This window comes from Arachis hypogaea, chromosome 13 (assembly GCF_003086295.3).
Source record: "Arachis hypogaea cultivar Tifrunner chromosome 13, arahy.Tifrunner.gnm2.J5K5, whole genome shotgun sequence".
In the NCBI taxonomy this organism is placed as follows: domain Eukaryota; kingdom Viridiplantae; phylum Streptophyta; class Magnoliopsida; order Fabales; family Fabaceae; genus Arachis; species Arachis hypogaea.
In genome coordinates this window covers 125,216,664-125,242,947 of record NC_092048.1, presented here as the reverse complement: position 1 = coordinate 125,242,947, position 26,284 = coordinate 125,216,664, and the positions used below count along the sequence as shown (strand labels likewise).

Sequence of the window (26,284 nt, the reverse complement as noted above, 5' to 3'; positions counted from 1 at the left end):
CCCTCTTGGAGTATAATGTCTTATCAAAATCAAAGTCATGTTTTAATATAAGTTCTTATTCTTCCAAAATTATAATTACATAATGATTTATAGACTTATAAGGGGGTCAAAATTCAAAAGCCACAGTAACGTATAAAGTGGCGCACCATTCTGTACTTGCATTTAGTCTAAGGTATTACACATGTTAAATGCTGTGATGATATGATTAACGTATGATTAGGTAAGGATAATCATAGAAAACGAAAAGAAAATGACCTCAATAATTAGCATGACACATGTCAAGTGATGTGATCTACATACATTGTTTCTGGTAATAGAACAAAGATCCTCCTCTTCAGATACATAATACAAGCTTCAAGCGTGATTTATAATAGTATTTATGAATATCTAATTAACTATCAAATTATGTCTTTTAATATAATATATGCATCCATTGGTAGAGTTTTGGACGCCACGTAGACGTAGGTGGAAGTAATGAGTTTGATGAGAAGCAAAATCACGTGATTTTGTACCCTCGATGGCCTATTAGTCTCATTCAAGCGTGATTATGTCTTCCTAATCAACACGCTAATACGCAATCGCTTTGGGAAGCACGTGACGGCCCAGAGGGCCTCCAAGACAAGTTTTGATGGGCCCATGGCCCAATCCATTTGAGACCATTCTGTTTATCAATCCCACCCATGGACCCTTTTTGTTTTGACGTGGCTCCAGTCTACGCACTTTGATTAGACCAATGCAAGGTGATATGACCAACCAAAAATTACTTGCATCTCCCACAATAATTACGTTAGATTTGACAAAATCACGTGCTATACAAGCGGCCTAGTTTATTATTTCTTAAATTTATTTTTCACTCATAGGACTATAAAATCATTTAACTATCTCCAAAATTATGTACAGAACATATGATCAATTACATACCTTGAGATATGAAGAATATAATACACTAAATAATTCCTTTGGACATTATTTTAGGGTCTGAAGTCTGAACTGTACGAGTGAGGGGAAATTCTCTTTAACAAATGTCAACTCTCCCATGCACCTAAGCCTTCAACAAATGGCAGACTTACCTGTTTCATTGAGAGTTGCGCTAAGGTTCGAAGTTTGAGTGAAGAAATAGAGCTCATATATGATATACTAACTGTTGTAGTGTATGTGAGTGTGAGTGTTATGTAAGACCCAAAAAAAAAAAAAAAAAAAAAAACTCTCCATGTATGATATATAGATATGAAAAGAAGATACATCAAGAACAATGTGTTTTTTCATGATTTTTTTTTTAAATTTGGAAAATGGATATATTTAGTCGGGAAAAAATATCTCATGTTATTACAGTATTTTCTGTGTAGATTAAAAAATTAAAGAGATTCAGACTCATCTTTATTTTTATTTATTAAAATTTATTATAATTAAAATTTGTACTAACTTTTAACATATAGTTAAATATAAAAATTATCTGGTTTTTTTTTAGATTTAGATCTTAATAGTTATAGTTAATATTTTTTGTTTATATCTGCAAGTGCCGTTGGACTTTTACATACAAAAAAGTTCTTCCGTCAAAAGAAAAATGTAAGTATGGATATGCTAAAGTTCACTTGCGACAAAAAAGAATGTTTTTATGCGTATTATTTTTTGATGATTATTAATTATTATAAATGAAATAAAAAAACCAAGTGATCATAACTATTCTAAAATGTTGAGGCATCTCTGAAAATTTATGGAAAAGTTGCAAATCAATGAACGGGACCCACCCCGTGATGAGTTCTCACCCCTCCAAAAGGGCTGAATTTTCCCAAACAGGGGAAACAGCAATATGAGAAGAAAGAGGAGGGAAAGAGAAAAGAAAAGGAAGGGGGGGGGGGGGTTGGTTTAACGATTTTGAAGCTGCTTTCACTTTGTACTGTATCTGAATTCATCGGCCATTGTCCTCCACTTTAGTGTTTTGGATAAAGCTACACGCTTCTACCATCACCAATGATGAGTTATCACACAATTCGCAAATCTTGTACATTTTGTAGCTATACCGTACAAGATTAGAAGATCAATAACATATCTTATTGGAAAAGTATAGAGAAACAATGAGTTTAGTGTATAATGTGTACAATAAAAATAAAAAAAATTAAAATTAAATAATAATTAATTAAATTAATTGTTAATGATTACTCATTTTAAATTCAAAAAAAATAAAGATTTGTCTCAGGCACAGTTACGGAGACTGTAACCTCTTTTTTTCGCATGTGATTTCACCTTTTTTCGCCCATTCTCTTCCTTTCTCACTGGTCTATCACGGCAAGCAACTGCTGCTGCATAGAGCAATAGCCAACGCCGCCCTGCTCACCGTAGACGTCCGAGCACCCCTTTCGCGCACAAAGAGTGATTTGCGCAGCCTCCAACACGGCAGTCGTGCAGCTCCTCCGGCAGTCGGCGGATTTCACCGTCCCAGTGTCTTCATCCGCGATGTATACAGTGATTTGGAGTTCAGTGAATTGCCTCCGGTGGATGTGGTGCATCTGATTGAAGATATCAAGAAGGAGAGTGCTTTGTTTCATGGTGTTGTGTGCGGAGGTTTTCAACCAACTTGACTTTTTTGGATTTCGCTCCCCTGTCTTCAAGGTATATACATTAACAGACGAATTTAGATGTTGGATGTTCAATTTACTAGACATGTAGATGGTTATTTTAATTTTTAATTGGATAGTTATTTTGTTTGATTCAGTTTAATTATATACAATTAACAAATGTTAAATAGTCATTTCACTAGGTAGTCGAATGATTATTTTAATAACTACGTGAATAGTTGTTTGATGGCCAATAAGGGAGCTTCTAACGTCAGAGAGGTGGGATGATTGATGATGGTGGGGGTAGTAAACGCCAGACGGTTCAGGAGGGGGAGAAAGAGGGTGTTTGGATAAATTTCTTTGATAAATTAGGGTTGGGATGGTTAATTTTTTAAAATAACTTTTAGATTTTTTTTCTCTTGTATTGGGCCAATTTTAAAATTCATTGTTCACATTGTTTAAATTTTTCATTGTCTTCTTAGCAAAGTTTTTTTTTAAATAATTTTTTGAGTTTTTTTTTTCTTTGTATTGGGCAAAATTCAAAAATCTATTGTTCACATTGTTTAGATTTCTTATTGTTTATCTAGAGGAGTTCTATTTTATTTTATACTTTTAAATATTGATAATTAACTAATGAATAAAAATAATAAATTTTAATGATTTTTTATTATTTTTATATTATATTGTTTGTATTTAATTTTTTATTTATTTAAAATTAATATATTTTTATCGATAATATGAGATGTATATTAAAATTAACTATTAATATAAAATATTTGTTAATAAATACAAAATATATATTGAAACTTAGACAACTTATATAGTGATTGATTTCGATGTATAAATAATATTTTCATATTTTTAAATGGTGCTACACTGCTACCTAATTTTCTTTTACGATTGCTTTTGTCTTCAGACTTTAGCATCACTCATCAGCCATAAAGGCGTGAAAATTAAATCAATAATGTTTTGATAACAATGAGAGATTAAGGGAGAGGGACAAAGCAGCCCCACAATTAGATAGATCATGTGATTTTTTCCATACACAACATTGTTGAAGGCCTTATCTGAAAACGATCGAAGCCCCATCACTGTCGGTTAGCTACTTAGCTACATTCGTTCATTAATTAAATGCATGGTTTTCCATACGATATATATAACCCCTTGAAGTTTTATAACCAAGAAATTAAAGTTGCTATGATTAAGAGCCGCACATACAGGATGCATGCAACTCCTCCGATCCGATCCTAGTTAATTAATTAATTAATACGCTAAATTTAGGATTTATTTTAGAATTCAGATGTTGATCGATCGAATCTATATATATCTGACCAAAATAACAATATGATGACATGCATGCATACATACTGTAAACTAGTACATACAATAATAGAGATGAATAATATAATGTGTCATTATTCTGTAAATACATACATAGCGATTGGATGAAAGAGATGTGTCACAAATGATGTGTGTAAGCATTAATGCCTGTTAGTATATACATGCAGGGAAAACTGAAATTCACCCTATCTTGTGTAAGGAATTAATTAAAAGAGGGTAAGGTTCTCCTTTCCATTCCCTCCTCCCATCATTATTATATGTTAAACCATTATGTGCGTAGGGTATCTCCACAAAAAATGGACGGAGCCCCCCTCCCTCTCTGATCTTCACACATGTTCTTTAATAAGTTTGCCTTTTCATTATCATCAGTTCATTACATAATATATATATATATATATATATATATATATATATATATATATATATATATATATGATTACTTATACAAAGATAATAGTTGAAAATTGTTAAACAAATAACAATTTAGTCAAACATATCAAATTATTTAATGATTTTCATTTTATCTATCATTTTGGTACGAAGACAACTTCATATAAGTAATCATCAAGATATATAAAATATATAGTATAATATTCGAATGTTAAAAGAATATTATATTTTTTTGGGCTAGAAGGGTTTGCTTTTGGTTGCAGACGAGTTTAGGGCAGAGTGAAGAGGGACAAATTGTGGCAAGTGATTAAGTAACATTGAGAATGGAACCATTTGTATGTGCTGCTTAATTAAATTTAAGTTGAATCCGCATTCCAAGCAAGTGTTGTCATTTTCAGGGGAGGATACAGCCACGAGACACTGATTTGAACCAAAATCAAAACAATATCTCTTTTTTTGTCTTGGACATATGAGTAAACACTAATGCATATATTTCCAACTTATACTATTAACCTCCTCTTTACCTATATAAAGAGCATATATAACTATACACACGCAACCATGTTTTGTATGTATTACTTAGTTTACACCATAGAGATATAATAATAATAGCAAAACAATAATAATAGTAATAAGAGGGTATATATTATTTATTATTATTATTAAGTAAGAATTATATATATAACATGGCTATGTTGTTGTTACCAATGAATCGCCTTCTTCTTGTTGTTGCTTTTCTTTTGCTATGCTTCATGTCCATGACAGCTAGAGGTGAGAGTAATTTAATTTATTATTATTATGTTCTATGTAGTATAGTATCATTTATGTGTTGGTTCTTTTGGTATGGTTATTGCAGGAAGAAGTTTGCGAGAGATTGCTACTAACAAGAATGGAGTTGATGATGGTGAGAAGGGTCATCAAAGTAATGTGTTCAAGCGGAACCATGAAGGAACACAAGAGATTATTAGTGGTGACATAGATACAATGGACTACACGCCTGCAAAGAAGAATCCTCCCATCCATAATTAAATTTTCATCCCAAGTTTCTTCTTTTCTCTTTTTCTCGTTTTAGAAAATCTTTTTGGTATAGACAAAGATTATTATTGTTCAATTCTCATGCGCCTCCCTGCTTGAGAAAACACTGCTGCGCCACCATCAGTTCCTTTTATCTAGTCATTTTTTGTACATTTATTCTTAATCAATGCATTTTGATACGAATTAAATTACAGTATGTATGTAGCATATGTTTAGCTACATACATGTACATTATATATGCATTATATTGATCCCTATATTATATATATATATATATAGCTTTTGGAGTTGGCTAGGTATAAGGGGAGTATAGATAGGAAAAGTCTAGGAGTCAACAATTTTATTAAATTTTGGCCAGCATGTAACTAATAAAAGAAAAATGAGTAATTTCATACTATTGGATGAAACCTCACACCATTAAAAACATTATTGATGACTATTTGATGGTTACAAATCATAAAAGTTACTGATCCTCTAACACTCCTTGTATACGTATAGATATATACCTCCATCGACAGGAATTTTAATTTCACCATCAGGTATTGAAATTTGATGTCACCAGTAACAGATGCTTAATTAATATATATTTTGCAAGTTTTGTAATATATTTTTCTTTCGCAAAAATGTTAATCTTTTTCATCCACCGCCGTGTTCGTACATGATACATATATTATGCATATGAACTTTGAACTTTAATAAATGATAAACAATCAATAATTCAGCCAACATCTATCAATTTTTTTATATATATATTTTTTAATCTTTCTTTTAGAAAGTTTAAGATTTAGGGTTTAATAAATGTTCTTCTGCCAATGATTGGTTGATTAAAAGATTACACACTTATCTCTAAGATTTTGAGTTCAGACAATATTAGGAGTTGTATTTTAGTAGGAAAAAGATAGAAGGTTGAATAATATTGCCTTAATTTCAAGATAAATATTAAAAAATATTGGTAACATAATCTTTATTATGATAAAGATATATTTTTGAATTTGTACATACACTTATTTATTATTGTTTATTTAATTAACAAATCTTATTTATATTTTAGTCAAATCTATTTAATATCTAATTTTTTTCTTACTTATTTTTTATAATAAATTTTAAATATTTAAAAAATAATTTATTTTTATATTTTAAATTAAATATTAATTTTTAATTTATTTAGCATGTAGGATAACATGCATCTTTAAAAATTACTAAAATACTAACAAAATTTATTATTTTTGACCAATAATTAGTCAAAAATATTTAAAAATATAAACTAAAAATATATTAGTAAATAAACACTAAACTAAAAATATTAAGTTGATAGCTAAAAATATTAGTCAAATACAATAAATTTTATTAATCCTTAAAAATTTTTCATCTTTTAGGCACTATATCAATTTTTTTATATTTTATTGAAGTAGCTGATATTATAGAGGAATATTAAAAAATCAGTAGATTTTATAATTTATAATTATTAATTAGTTATTATTAATATTTTTATAGTATAAAATTATATTTAATAATGTAAAATTTTTTTTTTATTGGTCGAATTTTAATAAAATTATTGACTCTAGATTTGATCGATATTATATTATGGATGATTGTGGTAAATAGAAGAGTGATATATTCAGAATAAAAATAAGTGCTTCTTTAGCCGTCAACCACTATAGCCACTGTAGACTAGGATATGGACGGAGACAAGACATGTCACAAAAGTTCAATAATATAAATCTGATTATAAGAATGCTTTAAAATCAACAAGGCATGCATAAACAATTCTATAACTAAATTATTATAGCCTAGATGTATGTCCCATGCATGATTCATGCTACTATTTCAGGTTTAATTTAATAATAATCCAACCAAGAAGCTTGTCGCCTGAATGGTAATAAATATAAGAGATGACTGGATGCTATATTAGTGTATATCTAACAGATTCTGTTAGTGAAGACTTAGGAGAATAGAGAAGAGATTGAAGAAGAAACTACAAAGTGTGTTGTGTATTCTCATTGCTGGTTTATATATATATTGCTAACTATCTTAACAGAATTTCTATTTTAACTATAACAGATAATTACTTCTTACAGGAAGGGGAAAGATAGTTGTTCTATAAAGTAGTTAAATTGCTTAGTAACAGAAGATTCTGTTGTGTGTAACTAACAGACCTGTTTCATGTATTTTTGGTTCGGGAAAACTACATGATCAAATGATTTTGATAATTAAATTCAATCAAATTAGTCTAATAATTTAAAAATTGATAATAAAAAATCCTAAAGTTGAAGAAGAAGAAAGAGAAAAAAGAAAAGTAAAAGAAAAAAAATAAAGATTTGGTTGGACTTTAATTATAAAATTAACTTATTCATCTAATATTTTTTTTATTTTTTACATTATTTTTAATTTGAGAGATCAAGAGTTAATTTACTGTAAATTAAAATTTTATTTAAAAATTTGTCGTCTGCATATATTCTAATCTCTTATTAATATATATATATATATAGAAAAAATATAAATAAACAACTTTTAACTATTCAATTTTAAACAACTGTAATTAATAATTATTAATTTATATTTAAAAAAGTAAATTTTAAATAATTACTAATTAATGATAATTAATTAATATAGAGTACAATTCAAAAATATTTGTTAGTTTATTGTTGACTAGAGCTGTTGGTTACTTATATCTATATATATATAACAGAAAAAAGGTTCTAATAGGAATATATTATTCGTTTTGAAGTTTCTTTCATGATTCCAAACAAGTCAGTTTCGTAATTCAATTATTTATTAATAAAAAACTCAATTCAATATCCATCCAGCCATTACGGACTAATAAGTACAAGCAGCTGGAGTATATATTTGATAAAAACATATAGGGGAAATCCGAATAGAAGAAGTGATTAAATATTAACTTTTTAGATTCTTTGTACTTTGAATAGGTTGGATTCTTTTATATTTTAATTTGGAATAGACTAGAGAGATCATTGAGCAACCGGGACCGCAATAGTGGGGGTTATCCGATCTATAAACATACATTCCCAAACAAAAGTGTGCATCAACAAACTTGCATAGAATCATATGGAATTGGTTCAAGTGCAAAAACCTCAGTATTAGTCAAGTCCAGTTAGTTAAATTTCAGCTAAAATTCTAAATAAGTTGGCGGTTTTGAATAACAAGATCTGGCAGAGGTCTACTGGGAGAAGGGGAAAAAAAAATAGTCGCATTGCAGAGATTGCATAGATACAAGACCAAATGAAAAAAATAAGAAAAATGGAAAATGGAAAACAAAAATGAAAAAACGTGTTCCGTTGAAAAAGAATAAACAAACAAAGAATTCTCTAAACACAACTGAATCAAGTAATAACTCAAATGTTTTGCACAATTATTTTTTACAAATTTATTAAATTAGTCCATAAAAAAATTTAATTATTAAATATTTTAGTTTTTAACAAATGTAGTTATCAAATCAATTCTCAATATTATTAAGCAAATTAGTCTTACGTCATATTCTGCCAAAAAATGGTCACAAATCAATTTTCATCATTATTTTAATAAAGACACAAAAATTGTAAAGAGCTAAAGATACAAATTTAGGTTAGATCATATATATCAGCCTTAATTAGCCTAATGCAATTTGATTGATGATTGCTTAACTAGTTTTAATTTTTTTTTCCAGACGATAACCAAAGAGGCAATGTCGTAGATTTAAGTTTTATTTAAGAGTTTGTCGTTGGTTAATAAATTATTGTATACATAAGATGAGATTCAAACTTCTGACACTTGTTTAAGCAGACGAGTGAACTTACTACTTGACTAGCCTAAATTAGTTGATTGCTTAACTAGTTAACTGTAGCATTCTCCTTAGCCCTTAGGTTATCGTTACTGTGTCCATGTCATAGCCTTAAATATATCCTTCCAAATCATTAATCATGTGCAATTTGTGAGGGACACAGGCAGCCCTACCTAGTAGATCGTCCCATGTGACCCAAAGAACACTGTCTATTGTCTTACTCCTCCAAACAAACAAATAACATTGTCCATCGTCCGATCTGAAAACGATGCTACTCTCACCAATGTCGGTTTTACTCCCTCCATTCATTAATATTAATACCTAGCTACCCCTCCTCCATCCATCCATCATTAACTAATTAATCAAATCTCCTTCCTAATGCACTCTAACTTCTTGAGGCCACGCAAGAATACAACCACAACACAACAAAACAACCACCATTATTATTATGTTATTATGACAAAGCAATAGTGTTAATTAAGCCATGATTGTCATCCTCTTAAATACCAAGCCATTTGAATGATTGACACTTGCTCTCAAATAATTCACCAAATTTAAGCTTTATTTCTTAATTAACAAATATGCATGCATTAGTGAAAAAAGTCACAAAAACTAGTTAACCATATTATCCTACCAAGTGGGATCCGCTATACAAATCAAATAAATTTGGATAAACAATTAAAAATGTTGACTCTAGCATTTTTTGTTTACATAAGTGTGTACAAGGGCATGCAGCAACTGAATTCGAAAGAAGGGTATTGTCGATAACTAACTGCCAAAAAACAATATAATGTACATACATGGTAGGTGGCAGCATAAACACTAATGTTTCACTAAACCTTTTCACATCACATTGTATGTGTTTGTGGGTATCGACAAGGCAAGCTTTCATGCTTCACATTAGCAGGCCTTAGAGATGCATATATGGCTCTGCATAAATAATCTTGCATTGTCTGCAAATTGAGGCACACGTTTACTTGTCCCAGCTCAACATTGTAGACATTTCCTCAATCAAATTTCAAATATGATAACGACAGTAACAAGTATTTAACCATCAAAGGATTAAATTGAAATCTTTGTGGAATATAGAATTGTGTTGTCGACTGTAACAAGTTTATTAAATACTGAAAATGTATGTGGGGTCGTAATAATGTTAATGATATTACTATAGAGGAAGCAGTTGACATAAAAGGGAAACTAAGATGGCCCAAATTACACTTAATAGTGCAGGTTGACATTCATTGAGAGGATAGTGGGATTTCTGGTTTTCTCGGTTCAAGTCTTTCCCAATTAGAGTCACATACATAGATGTCTATTTCAAGGCAGACATAAAAAAACAGTGATGTGACCCTCGTAGACCACCATGCTTAGCTACCACTACTATAGCATTATAGCAATATATGCATACCCAATAAATCTTTGCCACCATTGGCTCTCCTATAATCTTGTTTCTATATAAAGGCCTATAATATAAGCACATGCATAGCTATATTCAGATCATCAAGAATTCAAGATCTTCTTGTTATACAGCACACACAAATTTTAAGATCAGAGATGGCTGGTGTACAAAAGAATTGCACTCTAATTGTGGTTCTCATCCTCCTCTGCTTCATCACAATACAAGCTAGAGGTACTTTATTGTTGGTTATCATAGAATCATATGAAATTAACATTTCTTCCATGATTTTCAATTTTATTAATTTGTTTGTTTGTTTGTTGGCATGTGCAGCAAGAACACTTAAAGAAAGAAGCAACATGGGTGGCACTACTAAGGATGCAAATATAGGTCATGATCATCATGGTGATGATAAATTTAAACCAAAAGAAGATGAAGGAAATGGCAGCAGTGGCGAAGTTTTCGCAATGGATTACACTCCAGCTAGTAGGAAGCCCCCGATTCATAATTGAACTCTTTTATTTTACAATTTTGTGTTATATTTAGGTTAGTTTACACAACTAAAATTGTTTTAGCATTGTAAATTATCTGCTATAGACAATAATAAAATATTCCACTTTCCTATATCATAAATAAACGTCTTTAGCTAGGGGTGTTGACAGATCAGATTGGTTCAAATTTGAAATAAAATGAGAACCGAACCAATTAAATTGTAATTAGTTCGGATTGATTTGGTTTTATATTTTTTTTGTGTACTCGAACTAAACCAAACTGATTAAAAACGGATTGGATTTAAATAATTAGGTATTCGATGAAATAGAAATTAAAAAAAATTTAAAAGTGAAAATTTGTTTAGAAAAATTGTGTAAATATGGTATATATGTAATATCAACTAATAAATCAATAATATTTTAACAATAAAAAAATACTCATAAATTCACAATTATAATAGAGTTAGGTTAATTAGTGTAAAATTATATATATATATATATATCTTAGAATTTATATTTTTTATTTAATAAAAGAGCAATCGGATTTGCGGGTTAGTTTGGATTACGTTTCTCCAAAATCAATATCTGAACTAATCATGATCGGCGATTACTCATTGGTTCTAGAACCAATTTAATTGGTTTGGTTTGGATTCGAACGGATAATCAAGTTATCCGAACCCAGGAACACCCAATCTTTTGCTCCAGGAATTAATTATATATTAGAGACACCGAATTAATTATATATTAGAGACACCAAAAGATTAAACTTTAGTTGAGATATATGTGTGTAGGTGTGTAGAGAAATGATGGTCATTTTTATGCACCTCAACAGATGGAACTTTTTTATTTAAATTATTTAAATTGTTTCGTACAACTTTTTCTTTCTTTGAAAGTTAATCTGTTATCCATCCTTATTTTATTTTCATCATGTAGAAAAGAATTCCATTCTACTTATGAAAATAACACAATTTATGTTTAATTTGTATCTACTTTAAAATAAAACCAATCCAAACTTTTTACGTAGTGATGCAGCAGGTGTATGAGTATATTCTCCACTTTCACAGTACAAGTTATTCAAAAAAGTTCATGAAAATCGCAGTTTAAATAGTAATAAATCAATAAATTATACACACTGTTGCGTCAATAATATGAAAAATCTGCAAACTCCTTTTTTTATTTCAAAGCATTTGGCTGCTGTTGTTTGATTCAAGTACATCACCACGTAAAAGATTGCAGCAGCTAGCTAGCATTTAGCTCTAGCTCTAAGATCTAAGTTACATGAATCCATTTCAATAATCAGTGAAAACTTAAGCACCCCTCTTACAGTTATGTAACAATTGAATAACAAAGATTAGTTTCATGCAAGCAATAATGTACACTGCAACTGTTGCTGTTTGTATCTTCATTTTCTTTAAATGAAAGCAAATAACCACTCTTGAGGGATCATCCTTGGATTCCATCCTTGTAAATTACACTTCTCAAACCTTCAAATATAGGCTTCCATTTTTTAAGGTCTTGCATTTTGGACCACAAGTCCCTTATGCTGCTCCTAGTCAGGTTAAATGACACGCCATAAGTTCTTATGACTTGGAACACAAGTCATTGCACTCCCCCAATAAAAAACTGTTCAACTGAAATTATCTAAGCTTTCAGTTTGTTGGAATTCTCTCATAGAAAAGCATGCTGGCCTCGGAGGAAAGAACATCCAACTCTGAAACAGCATTCACTTGAGAATCCGAAACACAATACCAGCGCATTGGAGTTTGATTTGAGGAATCATCGGAGACATCTCCTGAGTACTCCGCCCTTGCACATCTATAAACAGTGTAATGCCCACTTCCAGCTTTTCCAAAGTGTTCCACGACAGAAACAAGTCGATACAAACATGTTTCTTGAGAAACTGAACTTTGAGAAATGTTCACCTGCATATAGCCTTAGACAATGAGCAGATGAAAGTAACTGCAAATACCAACTCAACCTTCGATTTTAGCATTATTTAAGAAGAAAATACAGGTACATTTAAAAAAATAAATCACACACGAGTGCGCGCAACATTGGACCAACCTTGTTAATGGGCTGCATATCTCTAGGAAACAACGTGTCACTAGGAAGTGCCTGTCTATTTGAGACAAATCCAACATCACTAAGATCATTTGAATTGATTTGTTCTGTTGCTGCCTCACAATCTCCACTGAAACTCAACATCTTCCCCTCTGATGGTAGAGGGATTCTTCTGCTATGCCGTAGATTTAATGGCAGACTTTGTCCATATTTATCTGGTATCTTTACTCCCAGCCTAGTTGTCATGAATGGAGACAGATCCAAAATCAATGGAAAAGAAATATGACCCTGTAACACCATCAATCCATCATCATAACACAAAAACTCTTTCATGACCATTTATATGCTATTTTTGGTTTTTGTATCCTGTAAATTTCGGCAGATTTAAACAATAGGAAAGGATATTTCCAGCCCGTAAACATCATGATTCACTGAACATAAAAATACCTGCAGTTTGATAGGTTCTCCAAAGTTATTCATATGAACTCTTTTCAACTGAATGCATAAAATCTGCAAAATGAGATCCAAACATTTCAAGCAACTGGGAGATCCAAAGCTAACTGTATCATTGAACAAGTATGTCTAGCTGATCGAAGAAATGGAACACATACCCTTGGACATCGAGCAATACTTAGCTGCTTCATAGTATGAGAAAACCTATTTGACCAAGGTAGGTTTTCAAGATTACATATCTCCCGGCAGTCACATAATTCTTGGTCAGAGCATCTCCTAAGCTTTTCAAGTTCTACCTGATTAATAAAGCCACAAATTTACAACACGGAAAGCAGTCAATTGCAAGATTCTGACCACTGTTTATGCATCCCGCAGTTGCCTGTACCATCTCGAAACAATTACCTCATTTTGTTCCATTAATGAAAGATACTTGATTGCAGCATTATGCCAACAGTAGTGGCAGTGATAGTTCTCAACATGCTCAGCAACAATGAATTGCTTCAGGCAATCCAGCAGCGTACATCCAAATATCTGAAGCGAGAGACATCAACTAATCAGGGAGCTCATGAAGGCTTGCAGAATTTCAGTTACCCAAGAAATAATATTGAAATTAAAACAACAATATAATTGGCGCTGAATTTTTGAAACTCACCAGGGTGGAACCACTAAGAGCAGGTGAAAGAGGCAAACAATCAAATTGTTCTAAGTTAATTGAGATCTGCAAAACAAACAAATATACAGTTTGAAATTAAATTAAAATTTCAGACAGATACGAGAAAACGTTTACATTAGAAAAATAAAGGTTAGGAGTACCATTATCTTTAGATAGAGCTACAACTGAGCCTTTTCTTAGCTTCTCAAATCTAACCCATGTCATCATACAAAATCAATTAGTTAATTCTAACATTTCTCCTATTTTAGCCATTTCAATTACCTTGGAACCTTTCTCCTCCTAATGCAACAGTGTCAAATCAAAACTGTACGACAATACATAAAGTGTACACACAATTAACAGCAAAGGTAAGAGAACTGCATTGAAAGCCTTCTATACCTGAGATGAGCAACTCTGACAGGTCAAGCTGCTACTAAGAATCCCATCAAAAGGTCCAAGGTAGAGTTGGTGCCATCTTTCATGCTCACTCTGCCAGTCCCTATGTATTCGAGTAAGAATTCTATTATTAGAAGCAAAAATGTCTGCTAAAGAACTCATCTTTGGAGCATAACAACCTCCGATTTCTTCTCTCAATGAGCACAACAGATGTAGAAATGCTTCAGCGGCATCCTACAAGACATACAACTAAGAATAAATCATACAGAAACCTAAAGCATCATTCAGTCATTACAGCATTTAAGTATCAAAATTCTACCTGCTGGTTTGTCAGATTAAAGTTTGGAATGTAATGAGCCATAGTAAGCATCACCTTTCGTGGACTAAGAGTAACCTTTTCTTCACAAACTGAACCAAGCTCTGCAAATATATAACATGGACAAGTTATACAATGGTCCTTGATGCAAAAATCGTATAAAATATCTTGCTAGGTAAAATCAAAATAAAAAAACCTTGACCAAACATCTATCAGTCATTTAGGCATTCAGGTTATTTCAAATTGCATAAAATACAAAATGAAATATAATGGTCTGAGAAATAAACTTAACAAGGTGCTACCTTGTAATAAAGAAGCTAAAGAAAGTGCAAGAGGCATGCTTTCATCCAAGTCCTGTGTCCCACTTTCTGAAATCACCCTATGAAGAAAACTCTGAAAGCAAAAACAGCTAGCAAGAGCCTGCAACAAATTCAACTATTCAACTCAAATTCATAGAAGAACAAATGCAACATTTGCATCAAGGACATTTTACTCTATGGAGCACCACGAGTTCCAAGAACCCAATAAGAACAAGACTTTACCTGCAAAACAACATTGAGGAAACAATTGTTCTCGAGGTTCTGCAACCCAGGAACCAGCAGCGGTTTCTCCAAGCTATTATTATTGTTGTTATTAGTGGTAGTATCTGTACGGAAGGAATATGACCACGGTAGAGTAGCTGGAATGGCGAATTTGCCATCTTTAAGTGCCAAAACAGCACCAACAAGACCAGCAAGAACCGTAGAGGGTAGTGCCCAATACATGAGATAAGAAGCTTGGTTCCCATTACTTTGACCCAACATAGCTGAGCAGAAAAAAAAAAAAAAAAAAAACAAACAAACAAACAACAAATCGGAACTAATGTTAAGTGTGAGGAAAGAAGAACGAAAGGTGGGGTTCAGTGGGTATGTGGGAACCCTTTTAGATTAATGGTTAAGACCCGTTTGGGTTGGTGATGTGGTTGCTGCAACTTTACCTTTCAAAGAAGTTGATTCAAAATTGGTTCTTCGTGGGAATTGAACCCTTTCGGTGATGTTTCAGACTTTCAGTTCCTCCCGCTACTTGCTTAGAAAAACGAAGGTGGACAGGGGGAGCCGACAAAGATAGAGCACAATCGGCATGGGACAAAGATAGAGCCCATTTCTCTTTCTATGTTTTTGGTCTGAAACCCATCCTATTTATAAAAGCCTTGACACAACAGAGAAAAAGGAAAAGGAGATTATTTTTTACGAAAAAAATTTCTTAATAATTTTATTAAAATTAAGCATTTTTTTTTACATATTTTTAAAATTTGTTTGTCAGAAAAAAAAAGCCCTTCTAAGAAAGGAATGTGGTCCCGTCGGGCCGTCTAGGGCAGTAAAATTTCGGGCCACGAAAGGCAGTGGTGGTTACTAGGCCCATGAAACTCACTGCAGGCCTACGTACACAATGAAAAAGAGGGCCCTATTTAACTCCTGCACTCTTAATCGGCACTGCAGTTATACCTCCTCCTCCTCCAACTTTTTTAATTCAATTTTCAATAATCGAACGACTCAGTCGAAGAGATCTCTCTCTCTCTCTCTCGTTCCCAAACCCCAAACCATGGTATGCATCTTTCTGTCACTGCTTCAATTCACTAATCTTCGTTCATAATAATCGATCTACGCCCTCTCAGATCTCCCTTTTTTTTATCTGCATGTCTTCTCTACTTCCACTTTTAATTTCCAATTCTAAGTATTTCTTGCTTTTTTTTTGTCCCCCCCCCCCCAAAATACTAAAAATGACTATACCGTAGGGTTTTTAATTTCTTGCCATGTTTTGAGTTGGAATTTGGTCATTTTTCTGAATTCGGTTTTCTGTAGGCGAATACGGGGAATTTAGACGCCTCGATAGAGCAGTTGCTGAATGTGGAGAAGCAGATGAGGCTCGCCGGTGACGTCGCCGGTACCAGAAAGGCCGTTACCGACATTTTGCAGCTCTGCTTTGAAGCTCGAGCATGGAAAACCCTCAACGACCAGATTGTCGTTCTATCCAAACGACGCGGCCAGCTTAAGCAGGTAATTGCTCAACAATTTCCTTTTATTTTATTTTATTTTTTTTAAATGTATGCGGAAGAAACCCTTTGGTTACGTGGTTCTCTCTATTTCAGTGTGGTTTATACAGAGGTTTAGGGTTTTAGCTTGCTTATAAACTAACTTGTTGCTGTTTGTTTGTAATGGAAATTCAGTATATGATAATGTTCTGTAATGTAGTTAGGTATCCAATGTTCCGGTGAAAGACTGTCCTTGTGCCTGTTAGAAAGACTATTTTAGGTTATTTGATCTTCAACGATATAATGTTGCTTTTGATCAGCATATTAGGAACATGAGAATTCTAATTCCAGTCCATGGAGTTAAATGCAAGCGTGCTATTAGCCTAACATGTGCAACATTTTGTAAATCCTTGCTGCTATACAAGAACAAAAGTTCCTTGACCTGTAGAATTGTTGTTGATTTAGCCTCTATATAATAACTTTTGCCTATGATAGCTAATATTTACATTCCTCTCTTGCAATTTGTAAGTAGTACAAGAGACACGATGTGGCCTGTTAACAAGTTTAAATTATGCTCACAGGCTGTAACAGCTATGGTCCAGCAGGCTATGCAATTTATTGACAAGACACCTGACATTGAAACTCGAATAGAGCTCATCAAAACATTGAACAGTGTATCTGCAGGGAAGGTAAGCATACAGTATATCTGCTTTCCATTCTGTTTTATGATCTATGATATCCATCTTATAAGATGTATGTATACTTAATATGTTGTACCTTTTGATAGATATACGTTGAGATTGAGAGAGCTCGATTGATCAAGAAACTTGCAAAGATTAAGGAAGAACAAGGCCTTATAGCTGAAGCTGCTGATTTGATGCAAGAAATTGCGGTTGGTGTTTGACTTGTTTTAATTTGATGGATTTTTTTATGACTATTTATTCATTTTGTACTTCAATTCACCTGTCTGATCTGATGGTTATACGATCAGGTTGAAACTTTTGGTGCGATGGCCAAAACTGAGAAAATTGCATTTATTCTCGAGCAAGTATGAGATACTATACCTTCTTACATTTGTGATATCAGTATTAGCTAAATATTTCATGTGTTTCAATTCATTTGCCTGAGTTTATAGTCTTATACATTGAATTATGTAGGTACGATTGTGCCTAGACCGGCAGGATTATGTTCGTGCTCAAATTCTCTCAAGAAAGATTAGTCCAAGAGTATTTGATGTTGATCCATCTAAGGAAAAGAAGAAGCCTAAAGAAGGTGATAATGTTGTTGAAGAGGCTCCTGCAGATATACCATCTCTGTTGGAGTTAAAGCGAATCTATTATGAATTGATGATTCGGTAAATAAGTTCCTACTTGTTGCCTTGTCTTGTTTTACCCTGATATAGTTGTAAATGCTGTTGTTGAACCTTGCATCTTTCATCTCTTCATCCATAATCCATTTGATTTTGAATGAATTTACTATCAACTAAATTCTTATATTGATTCTTGCTTTTGAATTTCCCAGAATAAGGCATAGTGGTATTAGTCTCCATAAATTAATTGTGTGTACTGACTATCTATCTTTGCCTATCCTGTAGGATTTCCTCAGGTTCTCTTAATTATACTTGTGACTATAGATGCACCTTAATCTCTTGATCCTGCACTCTAGGTTACAGTTGTATAATTGATCAATATCGGAATTTAATTATTTAGTATTTTATTTGGCAATCACTTGTATATTCGTCCTAATTTTATGGCAATCATCATTTTTTTTAAAAAATTGCTTCCTTCTTTCATTAAGTTTGCAAAATGCTATTTCTAATATTTTGAAGTCAATATCCTTGTGCAAAATTGATGGTTCATGCAGTCTGATATCGAAACTGTGCCAATTGGTATAGGATGATCTAGGATACTAAAATTATATTGACCATGCTGGAATGTAACAGTGGATTATATCACTTTAGTAATGTAGAGTGGTGTTGATAAGTGGTTTTTTATTTTACTATGTTGCAACAATTTTTTAAAAATACCTATATCTGTTGTTTTCTGCTGATTTTAAAACATTAATTTTCTTATGATGTTTTATGTTTGTGTGTGAAGGTATTATTCCCATAACAATGACTATCTTGAAATTTGCCGTTGCTATAAGGCTATATATGAGATACCATCTGTCAAAGAAAACCCAGCTGACTGGACTCCTGTAGGCTCTTCTTTCTTTTGGCTACTTTTTTACTGTGAGAAATTTTATTATGTTACATGACATTAGTTTCTTCTGACAAATATCTTTATTATAGATCTTGAGAAAAATATGTTGGTACTTGGTTTTGGCACCACATGATCCCATGCAGTCAAGCCTTCTCAATTCCACCTTGGAAGACAAGAATCTATCTGAAATTCCAAGCTTTAAGTATGTTACCTAATGCTGCTCTCAGTCTTCTTATTCATGTTCAAATATTTTGTTGTGATTTCATTGTTAAATGTTGTGCCATAGGCAACTATTGAAACAGCTGGTCACCATGGAGGTTATCCAATGGAACACTTTATGGGAGACATATAAGAATGACTTTGAGAATGAAAATATCTCTGGGTCATCTTTGGGTGAAAAAGCAGCAGAGGACCTGAAGCAAAGGATAATTGAACACGTAATCACCCGATGTTATATTAATTTCTTAATCCCATTAATTTGGTTGGTTGATATCATGGAATTGTTGATTTGGTGTACTTCCATTATCTTGCAGAATATTCTTGTTGTATCAAAATACTACGCAAGAATTACTTTGAAGAGACTTGCTGAGCTTCTGTGCCTCAGTGTACAGGTTTGTAATGCTATTTATGATTATGTGCTATTTGGAGTGTTCAAAAATATCTCACTGGATGCTAGTGTAGGTTCCGGCACGTGGTTAGTGTCCATGGACACTGGTATTGTTTGCTGAGACAAATGATTTTAGGACATGGTTACACACAAATGTACATTGGGACACAATTTATATACTACCAAATAGCCGAGACACTCGGACACAAGAAGTGATACACGAATTTTTGCAACTTTATCCTTGTAGAAAGTTAATTCGAAGACCACCCTCCTCTTCATAACATCATCATCTCCCCAAGTCTTCTTCATAGAGACAGCACCATCCTTCTCTCTCACATACTACCCTTCTCTCTCTCTCACCAGCTTCCTTCTGTGTCTCTCAATACCCTTTTCTCTCACCACCGTCATTCTCTCTCTCTCTCTCTCTCTCTCTCTCTCTCTCTCTCTCATGCCTCTGTCTTCCCTTCTCTCTCTCTCTCTCTCTGCCTCCTCCTCTTCCTTATGCCTCCATCTTCTCCATCTACCTTGTGAATCTGATTTTTTTTTAATTGATTTTTTTGGTTTCTTTTATGTTTTATTTCAATTTGTTTGGCTGGAGGTTGTTGGAAGGAAAAGAAAGAACATGGAAGATGAAGGAAATGGGGAGGGGGACAGTGAGGTGGACAGAGAAGAGGAGAAATTTTGTTTAGAAAAAATAAATAAATAAAAGGGGTAATTTAGACTTTTTAAAGTTGTGTATTGTCTATCTATTTTGTCAAACACAATGCACAAATATTGTGTCCATATCTTTAGTGTCTATGTCAAACACAGCCGTAGTTCACGACATCATGTCAATCTGGTTCTTCTACATTACATGCTGAGCTGCTATGTGCATTTTAAATTTTTAATATGGGTATTTTGAAACCAAAGTGACTTACGAGAATTTAGCATTTGTAATGATTTCTTTTAGTGTGATGACCCCCAACAAATTTTCCTGTTAAAATTCAGGAAGCTGAGAAGCATCTCTCGGATATGGTTGTGTCAAAAGCACTGATCGCTAAGATTGATAGACCAATGGGAATAGTTTGTTTCCAAACAGAAAAAGATAGCAATGATATTCTTAACTCATGGGCAGCAAACTTGGAGAAACTGCTTGATCTTGTGGAGAAGAGCTGTCATCAAATACACAAGGAAACCATGGTGCACAAAGCTGCTTTGAAGGTTTAACAGAGTCATGTTCCATATCACAATTATAGTCACTGGTAAAGCTTTTTCACCTTCCTTTTCTCCAGTCTGTTGTTCCCTCGAATCTCAGTTGTCATTTTTTGGTATTTCCTGTATTATCATAATGTTTGTTTCTGATGTATTGCAGGACAACTCCTTATGTATGTGATTTTGGACTGGAGTTTACCTTTCGTTTGAATTGTCACCGAATGGGTTGGTCAGGAACTGCAGTAAACGAGGATCCCTTTTTTCACTTTGCATTTTCTCATTCATGCGTTCAGGGGAGAGCCGGATATATGCATCTTAGTATTGAAAGTAGCTTTGTTGTATACTACTCGAACAATAGTACCTTACCGCTGACGTTTGACAGGATTCTAAATGGCCTTTGTTATGGCAGTGGTAAGAAATTGAGAAATTGAGTGCTTGTTCATTTATATTCTTTTGACCTGATAATGTTCTATTGTACTTTCCGGTCGCAATTTCTGTTTTTGTACTTATTGTTTGTCGTGCAATTTCCTATGGTGTTAATTTGTGTTTGCATCCAATACTATATGAAAGAAATGATTATAGGAACCGATCGGCAAATCCGTAAATACAAATCTTTAAATGGAATTTCGATTTGCAGTGGATGAGTCTTTAGTTTATGGGATTGGGCAATATTCATGGGAAACCAAAAAGCAAAAAGAAATAATTATAGGAAGGGGAAAAAGTAGGTTCCTACTTAATAAAAAATCGTTATTGTATTGTTGACTCGTTGGAATGTTGCACAATCAAAACAAAATGCTTGTTAAGTGAATGATGGAAAGTTGTTATCATTTGTTAAGAGTTTTTTTTTTTTTTAAAGGAATGTTGAATGATTAAATTATGATATTAAGAAATATTTACATAAGTGATAAATTTGGTCTGAATCTAACAACTAATTTCTAGTTTTTAAGGTTGTAGTTACCTTTTAAAGTACTAGCAACAAAACCTGTTGCATTTGCATTATCAGAGGATTGAGGTTGAGATATGATGAACAAACAATTGAAAATAATTACCATCTATGACATTTAAATGATTTTTTTTAAACATGTCCAGAAAGCAATATTTTTGGCAGAGAGCTCAATTATCAATAAAATGATGTTAATAAAAAACAGACACATAACTACATCCGATCCCTATATAACCCTCGACAATATGCCTTCCCTGTTGGCTGTTGGCCTGCGTCACTGGCAATATTATGTATTTATTTATTTCCTATACAAATAAAATTAATTGCGAACGTGTAACTTAGATGTGCTTTTGCTTTTGCGGTTTTAACTTTTAAGGACGATGACTGCGAAGGAATGCTTGCAAGCAAGAATAACAAAGAATTAAATAAAATTATGTTACTTGTTTCAGACGGATGTAGAAATTTGATTGAGAAATTTATCAATTCGTTTCTTTGTTGGAAACCTATCCAACCTTTTGAGATTTGTTTTTGTGAGTCGTTCCGTAATCGAGAAATGTCTTATTCCAGTAATTGTTTATGCTTGCGTGTTGCGTGACGTACCCGAACACCGCTGATCTTACATAGTCAACCACTGCATCTTCGGTCAACCCTTGGACCCCCTCTCTTTCTCAAGAACATACAAAATCTAATTCATAAATTCGCATTTTTGTTGTGCTCATGGAATAAATCATCTAGAAGGAGAGGAGCTATTACCAGAAGAAGACCATGGCGGCAGCTTAGCAGAATAAACAGAAGGAATTGGAGTTGCCTGTGTGGCAGAAGTTACAGAATAAGCAAACACTGAAGAAGAGGAAGAATTCGATGCCGCTGGCGATGAAGCCGAAGAAGCTTGAATATGAGAAGCCATTGCAGACGACACAAACATCTGATCGTATAAACTGATGGGGAAGTCTGAAAACTCATAAAACTTGGGTGGTGAAGCCTCCACGGTGGAAGGTGGAAGGGGCACATATGCATCAGAAGAAGAAGGAGAAGAAGCAGTATGAGAAATGGTGAAAGCGGTTGGTGGTGGTGGTGGTTGCTTCACCCTAACATTTTCAGGGAAGTTGAGTTTGGCTTTGTTGCCTCTGAAGCGGAGAGAGGCTTGGTCGTAAGCAATGGCAGCAGCCTCTGCAGTGTTGAAGGTTCCTAACCACACTCTTGCTGCTTTGAATGGATCTCTGATCTCTGCAGCCCACTTCCCCCATGGCCTCTGCCTCACTCCTCTGTATTTTCTCTTCCCTTCATTGTTCTTCCTCTTCTCCTCATCATTCTTCTTTAGATCTGTTCTGTATTCGTACACTACTGCATCATCTCCCATTTCGCTTCTTTCTCTTCTTGTTTTCCCGTTGATTGCAAGCTCTGAAACTGTATAATGAAATCCCACATCAGAAATGTTTGTGTTGCCAATCATTGCCATGTGCTATCATGACTTTCTCTCTCACTCAAAGTGTGTGTATATATGTCATGTCATTGCTATAAAAATGAATGATACAAATTCTGATTCTCTAATATCTTTTTCCCAACAGGGGCATACTTGCTAATACAACATTTCATTTAATATTAATCTTCAAAAGAGGGTCCTACCCCAAACTCTAGCGGTTATGTTCTGTTTTTTTTTTTTTTTTAAGTTCTGTTCAACTATTAGGTCTAGTTATGTCAAAAAAAATGAAAAAAATATAAAAAAACACTTGAGGAACATTTATTCTTTATGCAGGGACCCATTAACATATCTAGCTATGACCCCAAAAAAATTGGATATTTATAAAATATTAAGAATTATAAAGACTAATAAATGTAGTACTTACTTGGTGGAATAGAAGCAGAGGATGAAGCAAGAAAGGGTATATCATCTTCCCTACTTCTTTTGAGATTAGAATTGAGTCCATAAGATGAAGAGGACGTAGATGGTGTTGCAGACACAGAAGCCATGTTAGATGTCACAGCAACATCAGCAGCTTCTTGAGGTATTTCTCCACGAACAACATGAGTCAAAGCCTCAACCATAGTATCCATCTCCTCCTCTTTATTCAGACCGGGAAACATAATCATTGGTTGCATCCCCAAAACATCATCTATCTATTTCTGTATATCAAAATCACCTCTTGTTTCTTCTGCATGCAAATAAGTAACTTACTCAACTATATATTATGCAAATCTGAACATAGAACTTAGAACTAGAACTCCCTCTGAACATTGATATAAATGTACCTATATATAAGCCGCACGGGGGAAAATGCTTTTCTTTTCCTTTGTCCCTTGCTCCTTATTATTATTATTATTATTATTATATGAAAGATGTAATATATATACATACCATCAAGTTGATGAAACAGATCAAATGCATGTAGCTTAGAAGAATAAATAATTGATAATTGATTGGTAATAAAGATAGGTCAAAACTCTTACACTATTAAGGTGTGAAAGGAGAGAAACATGGTGTGGAGGTAACCAACTTGAAGAACCAAACTAAGTCGGTGGTGAAAAGGAAGGAGCCGACATCAAAATATCCATCATCATCTTCTTAGTTTGATTTATTAATATTATATAAGATGAGATGTTTTTTAATTATGGAAAATAAGGCCATAGATCCGTCCACTTGAGGTGTAAATCAAAACTCCACCTGAATAATTCTGTCACGTTATTCCCAAACCTTATGATTGTATAAATAAAAGGAGCTGTTGAGCATATCGGATAGGGTTGTATATTTTGTATCGACACGGGTTGATTTAATTAGCCAAGTTGCATTGCACCCACAAATTTATAAGTGTTTAATTTCAATTATTTTTGGTGTGACATTGGCAAGTTGCTTCAGCAAAAGAAAACTATTTTCAGTTCGATGCTTAATCCTTGGTGTGTATCAACAGTTAATAGGCAAGTCGCAGGTTGCAAGTTGCAGCCGCAACAATTCATTTGTTCAACTTTTTCTTAAGAGTAAAGACCAATTCGGTCTTTGTCCATTTTCACGAAGGACAAAGTGATTCCTATCCAAAAAGAAAAGACATTTGGATCCTTAATTTTTTTATTTTGAAACAATACGGTTTTTGTTAAAAAATTTATTAAATAATAATAAAAATTAGTTTTGTAAGAGTTTTATTTGTATTTTGTGGGATTTTAAACCCCACAAAAATATTTTCAACAATATAACTAATTACTATCACTACTACTAGCGGATCCTTATTTTTATTGTATAATCATACTTTATCATCATTATTATCTCCTTTACCGTTATCATGACCAATACTAATATTATCAACATTGAAGTTTTCTTCTTTTATTTCTTATTCGATATTATTTTTTTCCTTTAAAAGATATTGTATTATAATTACTTTTTTTTTGTGGCATCATTTTTATCAATGGTTTTTCTTCACTTAACCACCATTGCTAAAGAAATTTTTTAAAAACAAAGTTATTAATAATTTGTGGAGGTTTAAATCCCTCACAAAATACAAATAAAACATCCACAAAACTAATTATTATTTAATGAATTTTTTAATAGAAGGACCGTATTGTCCCAAAATAAAAAGGTTGAGAGTCGAAATGTTCTTTTTTTTTTTTACAGAAATCGCTTTGTCCTTCGTGAAAATAGACAAAAACCAAATTGAGTGTTTACTCTTTTCTTAATTCACTTCCATTCATTATTATTTAACAAAAAAAAGGAAAGGAGCCATAATTGAACTAGAATACAAAGTTGTTTTAAAAAGGAACACAAATTTTAACGTCACATCTGAATATACTCAAAATAAATTTCGATTTACCAACTTTAATCAAGATACCTTACATAAGTTCCACTAACTATTAATGTATGTGGCAAATAAGAATTGTTAAACTAGTCACTATTTAGGAATTGTTTGTACGTAATAAACTTTTGAGGAGATAATATTTCTTCCTAAAAAAATATTACTCTAGAATTAATACTTTCATAGAATAGTAGAAAAACATCAGAGAAACTAAAAGATATGTCATGAGCAATTTATAGAATAAATCTAAGTCACTTGAACATTAATATTTTAGCTATTTTCCTAATATACATGTACAATTAAAATGAAACAGTTAATTCTAATAACTACGGAAAATATAAAGTAAAAGTTTATGTGTTTCGTTTTTTTTCTCTTAGTATCTATTTAAGAGTTTACTGCTAGTTAATAAGTTGCTATATACATAAAGTAAGATTTGAATTTTTAATACTTGTTTAAGTTTACTAGAGCAGTAACTATTAGACTAATCCAATTTAATTTTATGTGATTTTTTCTTTAATTAATAACTGTAATTAAAAAACCTATCTACAGATAAGAAGGGATTTTTATTCTATTTTATTACTAATAATAGAAGCGTATATTCTTATATCAACATTGAGGATAAAAATGTAAAATTCAACTAAGTTCTTTTCTTTTAATTTTAAAATTGTAAAAAATATTGTTAAATAGA

The 26,284-nt window shown here is 32.6% G+C and overlaps 3 protein-coding genes and 1 long non-coding RNA gene across 6 annotated transcripts; 2 read left to right on the top strand and 2 right to left on the bottom strand.

Annotated features, from left to right (window-relative positions):
- Positions 1 to 4,668: 4,668 nt before the first annotated feature.
- On the top strand, positions 4,669 to 5,793 carry LOC140177998 (uncharacterized). Its single transcript, XR_011869941.1, has 2 exons — positions 4,669 to 5,057; positions 5,143 to 5,793. It is a non-coding gene; the product is annotated as an uncharacterized lncRNA (long non-coding RNA).
- Positions 5,794 to 12,135: 6,342 nt separating this feature from the next.
- On the bottom strand, positions 12,136 to 16,169 carry LOC112733178 (ubiquitin carboxyl-terminal hydrolase 27). 2 transcript variants are annotated; one of them, XM_025782047.3, is made up of 11 exons: positions 15,841 to 16,017; positions 15,407 to 15,669; positions 15,167 to 15,284; positions 14,868 to 14,968; positions 14,552 to 14,782; positions 14,153 to 14,218; positions 13,903 to 14,031; positions 13,659 to 13,796; positions 13,495 to 13,557; positions 13,051 to 13,335; positions 12,136 to 12,908 (listed from the first exon to the last, which is right to left on the bottom strand). In XM_025782047.3, the coding sequence occupies exons 2-11, from the start codon at positions 15,665 to 15,667 to the stop codon at positions 12,636 to 12,638; spliced, it is 1,665 nt and encodes a 554-aa protein (XP_025637832.1). In that variant the 5' UTR covers positions 15,668 to 15,669; positions 15,841 to 16,017; the 3' UTR covers positions 12,136 to 12,635. The 2 variants fall into 2 exon arrangements, with proteins under 2 accessions (XP_025637832.1, XP_072068541.1); XM_072212440.1 differs by having other exon boundaries at positions 15,407 to 16,169.
- Positions 16,170 to 16,262: 93 nt separating this feature from the next.
- Positions 16,263 to 21,365, top strand: LOC112733179 (26S proteasome non-ATPase regulatory subunit 12 homolog A). The gene is made up of 12 exons (XM_025782048.3): positions 16,263 to 16,448; positions 16,706 to 16,900; positions 17,457 to 17,564; positions 17,663 to 17,767; positions 17,867 to 17,923; positions 18,033 to 18,229; positions 18,972 to 19,071; positions 19,166 to 19,278; positions 19,363 to 19,513; positions 19,610 to 19,687; positions 20,671 to 20,924; positions 21,035 to 21,365. Exons 1-11 carry the CDS (start codon positions 16,293 to 16,295, stop codon positions 20,887 to 20,889), a joined length of 1,479 nt encoding a protein of 492 aa, XP_025637833.2. The 5' UTR covers positions 16,263 to 16,292; the 3' UTR covers positions 20,890 to 20,924; positions 21,035 to 21,365.
- Positions 21,366 to 22,228: 863 nt separating this feature from the next.
- LOC112733180 (ethylene-responsive transcription factor ABR1) lies at positions 22,229 to 24,694 on the bottom strand. 2 transcript variants are annotated; one of them, XM_025782049.3, is made up of 3 exons: positions 24,068 to 24,694; positions 23,665 to 23,970; positions 22,229 to 23,224 (listed from the first exon to the last, which is right to left on the bottom strand). In XM_025782049.3, the coding sequence occupies exons 2-3, from the start codon at positions 23,915 to 23,917 to the stop codon at positions 22,545 to 22,547; spliced, it is 933 nt and encodes a 310-aa protein (XP_025637834.1). In that variant the 5' UTR covers positions 23,918 to 23,970; positions 24,068 to 24,694; the 3' UTR covers positions 22,229 to 22,544. The 2 variants fall into 2 exon arrangements, with proteins under 2 accessions (XP_025637834.1, XP_025637835.1); XM_025782050.3 differs by lacking the exon at positions 24,068 to 24,694 and having other exon boundaries at positions 23,665 to 24,061.
- Between the last annotated feature and the right edge of the window lie 1,590 nt (positions 24,695 to 26,284).

What these genes read in the sequence shown, in the direction of transcription:
- LOC112733179 (XM_025782048.3), top strand. Translation starts at nt 16,293, where the DNA reads ATGAAAAAGAGGGCCCTATTTAACTCCTGCACTCTTAATCGGCACTGC. An exon ending in ACAGTGTATCTGCAGGGAAG is followed by an intron (nt 17,565 to 17,662) that starts GTAAGCATACAG and finishes ACCTTTTGATAG; the next exon opens with ATATACGTTGAGATTGAGAG. An exon ending in AGCAAAGGATAATTGAACAC is followed by an intron (nt 19,514 to 19,609) that starts GTAATCACCCGA and finishes ATTATCTTGCAG; the next exon opens with AATATTCTTGTTGTATCAAA.
- LOC112733178 (XM_072212440.1), bottom strand. Translation starts at nt 15,667, where the DNA reads ATGTTGGGTCAAAGTAATGGGAACCAAGCTTCTTATCTCATGTATTGG. An exon ending in TTTAGCTTCTTTATTACAAG is followed by an intron (nt 14,969 to 15,166) that starts GTAGCACCTTGT and finishes ATATATTTGCAG; the next exon opens with AGCTTGGTTCAGTTTGTGAA. An exon ending in ATATGCAGCCCATTAACAAG is followed by an intron (nt 12,909 to 13,050) that starts GTTGGTCCAATG and finishes GGCTATATGCAG; the next exon opens with GTGAACATTTCTCAAAGTTC.
- LOC112733180 (XM_025782049.3), bottom strand. Translation starts at nt 23,917, where the DNA reads ATGCAACCAATGATTATGTTTCCCGGTCTGAATAAAGAGGAGGAGATG. An exon ending in CTCTGCTTCTATTCCACCAA is followed by an intron (nt 23,225 to 23,664) that starts GTAAGTACTACA and finishes TTCATTATACAG; the next exon opens with TTTCAGAGCTTGCAATCAAC.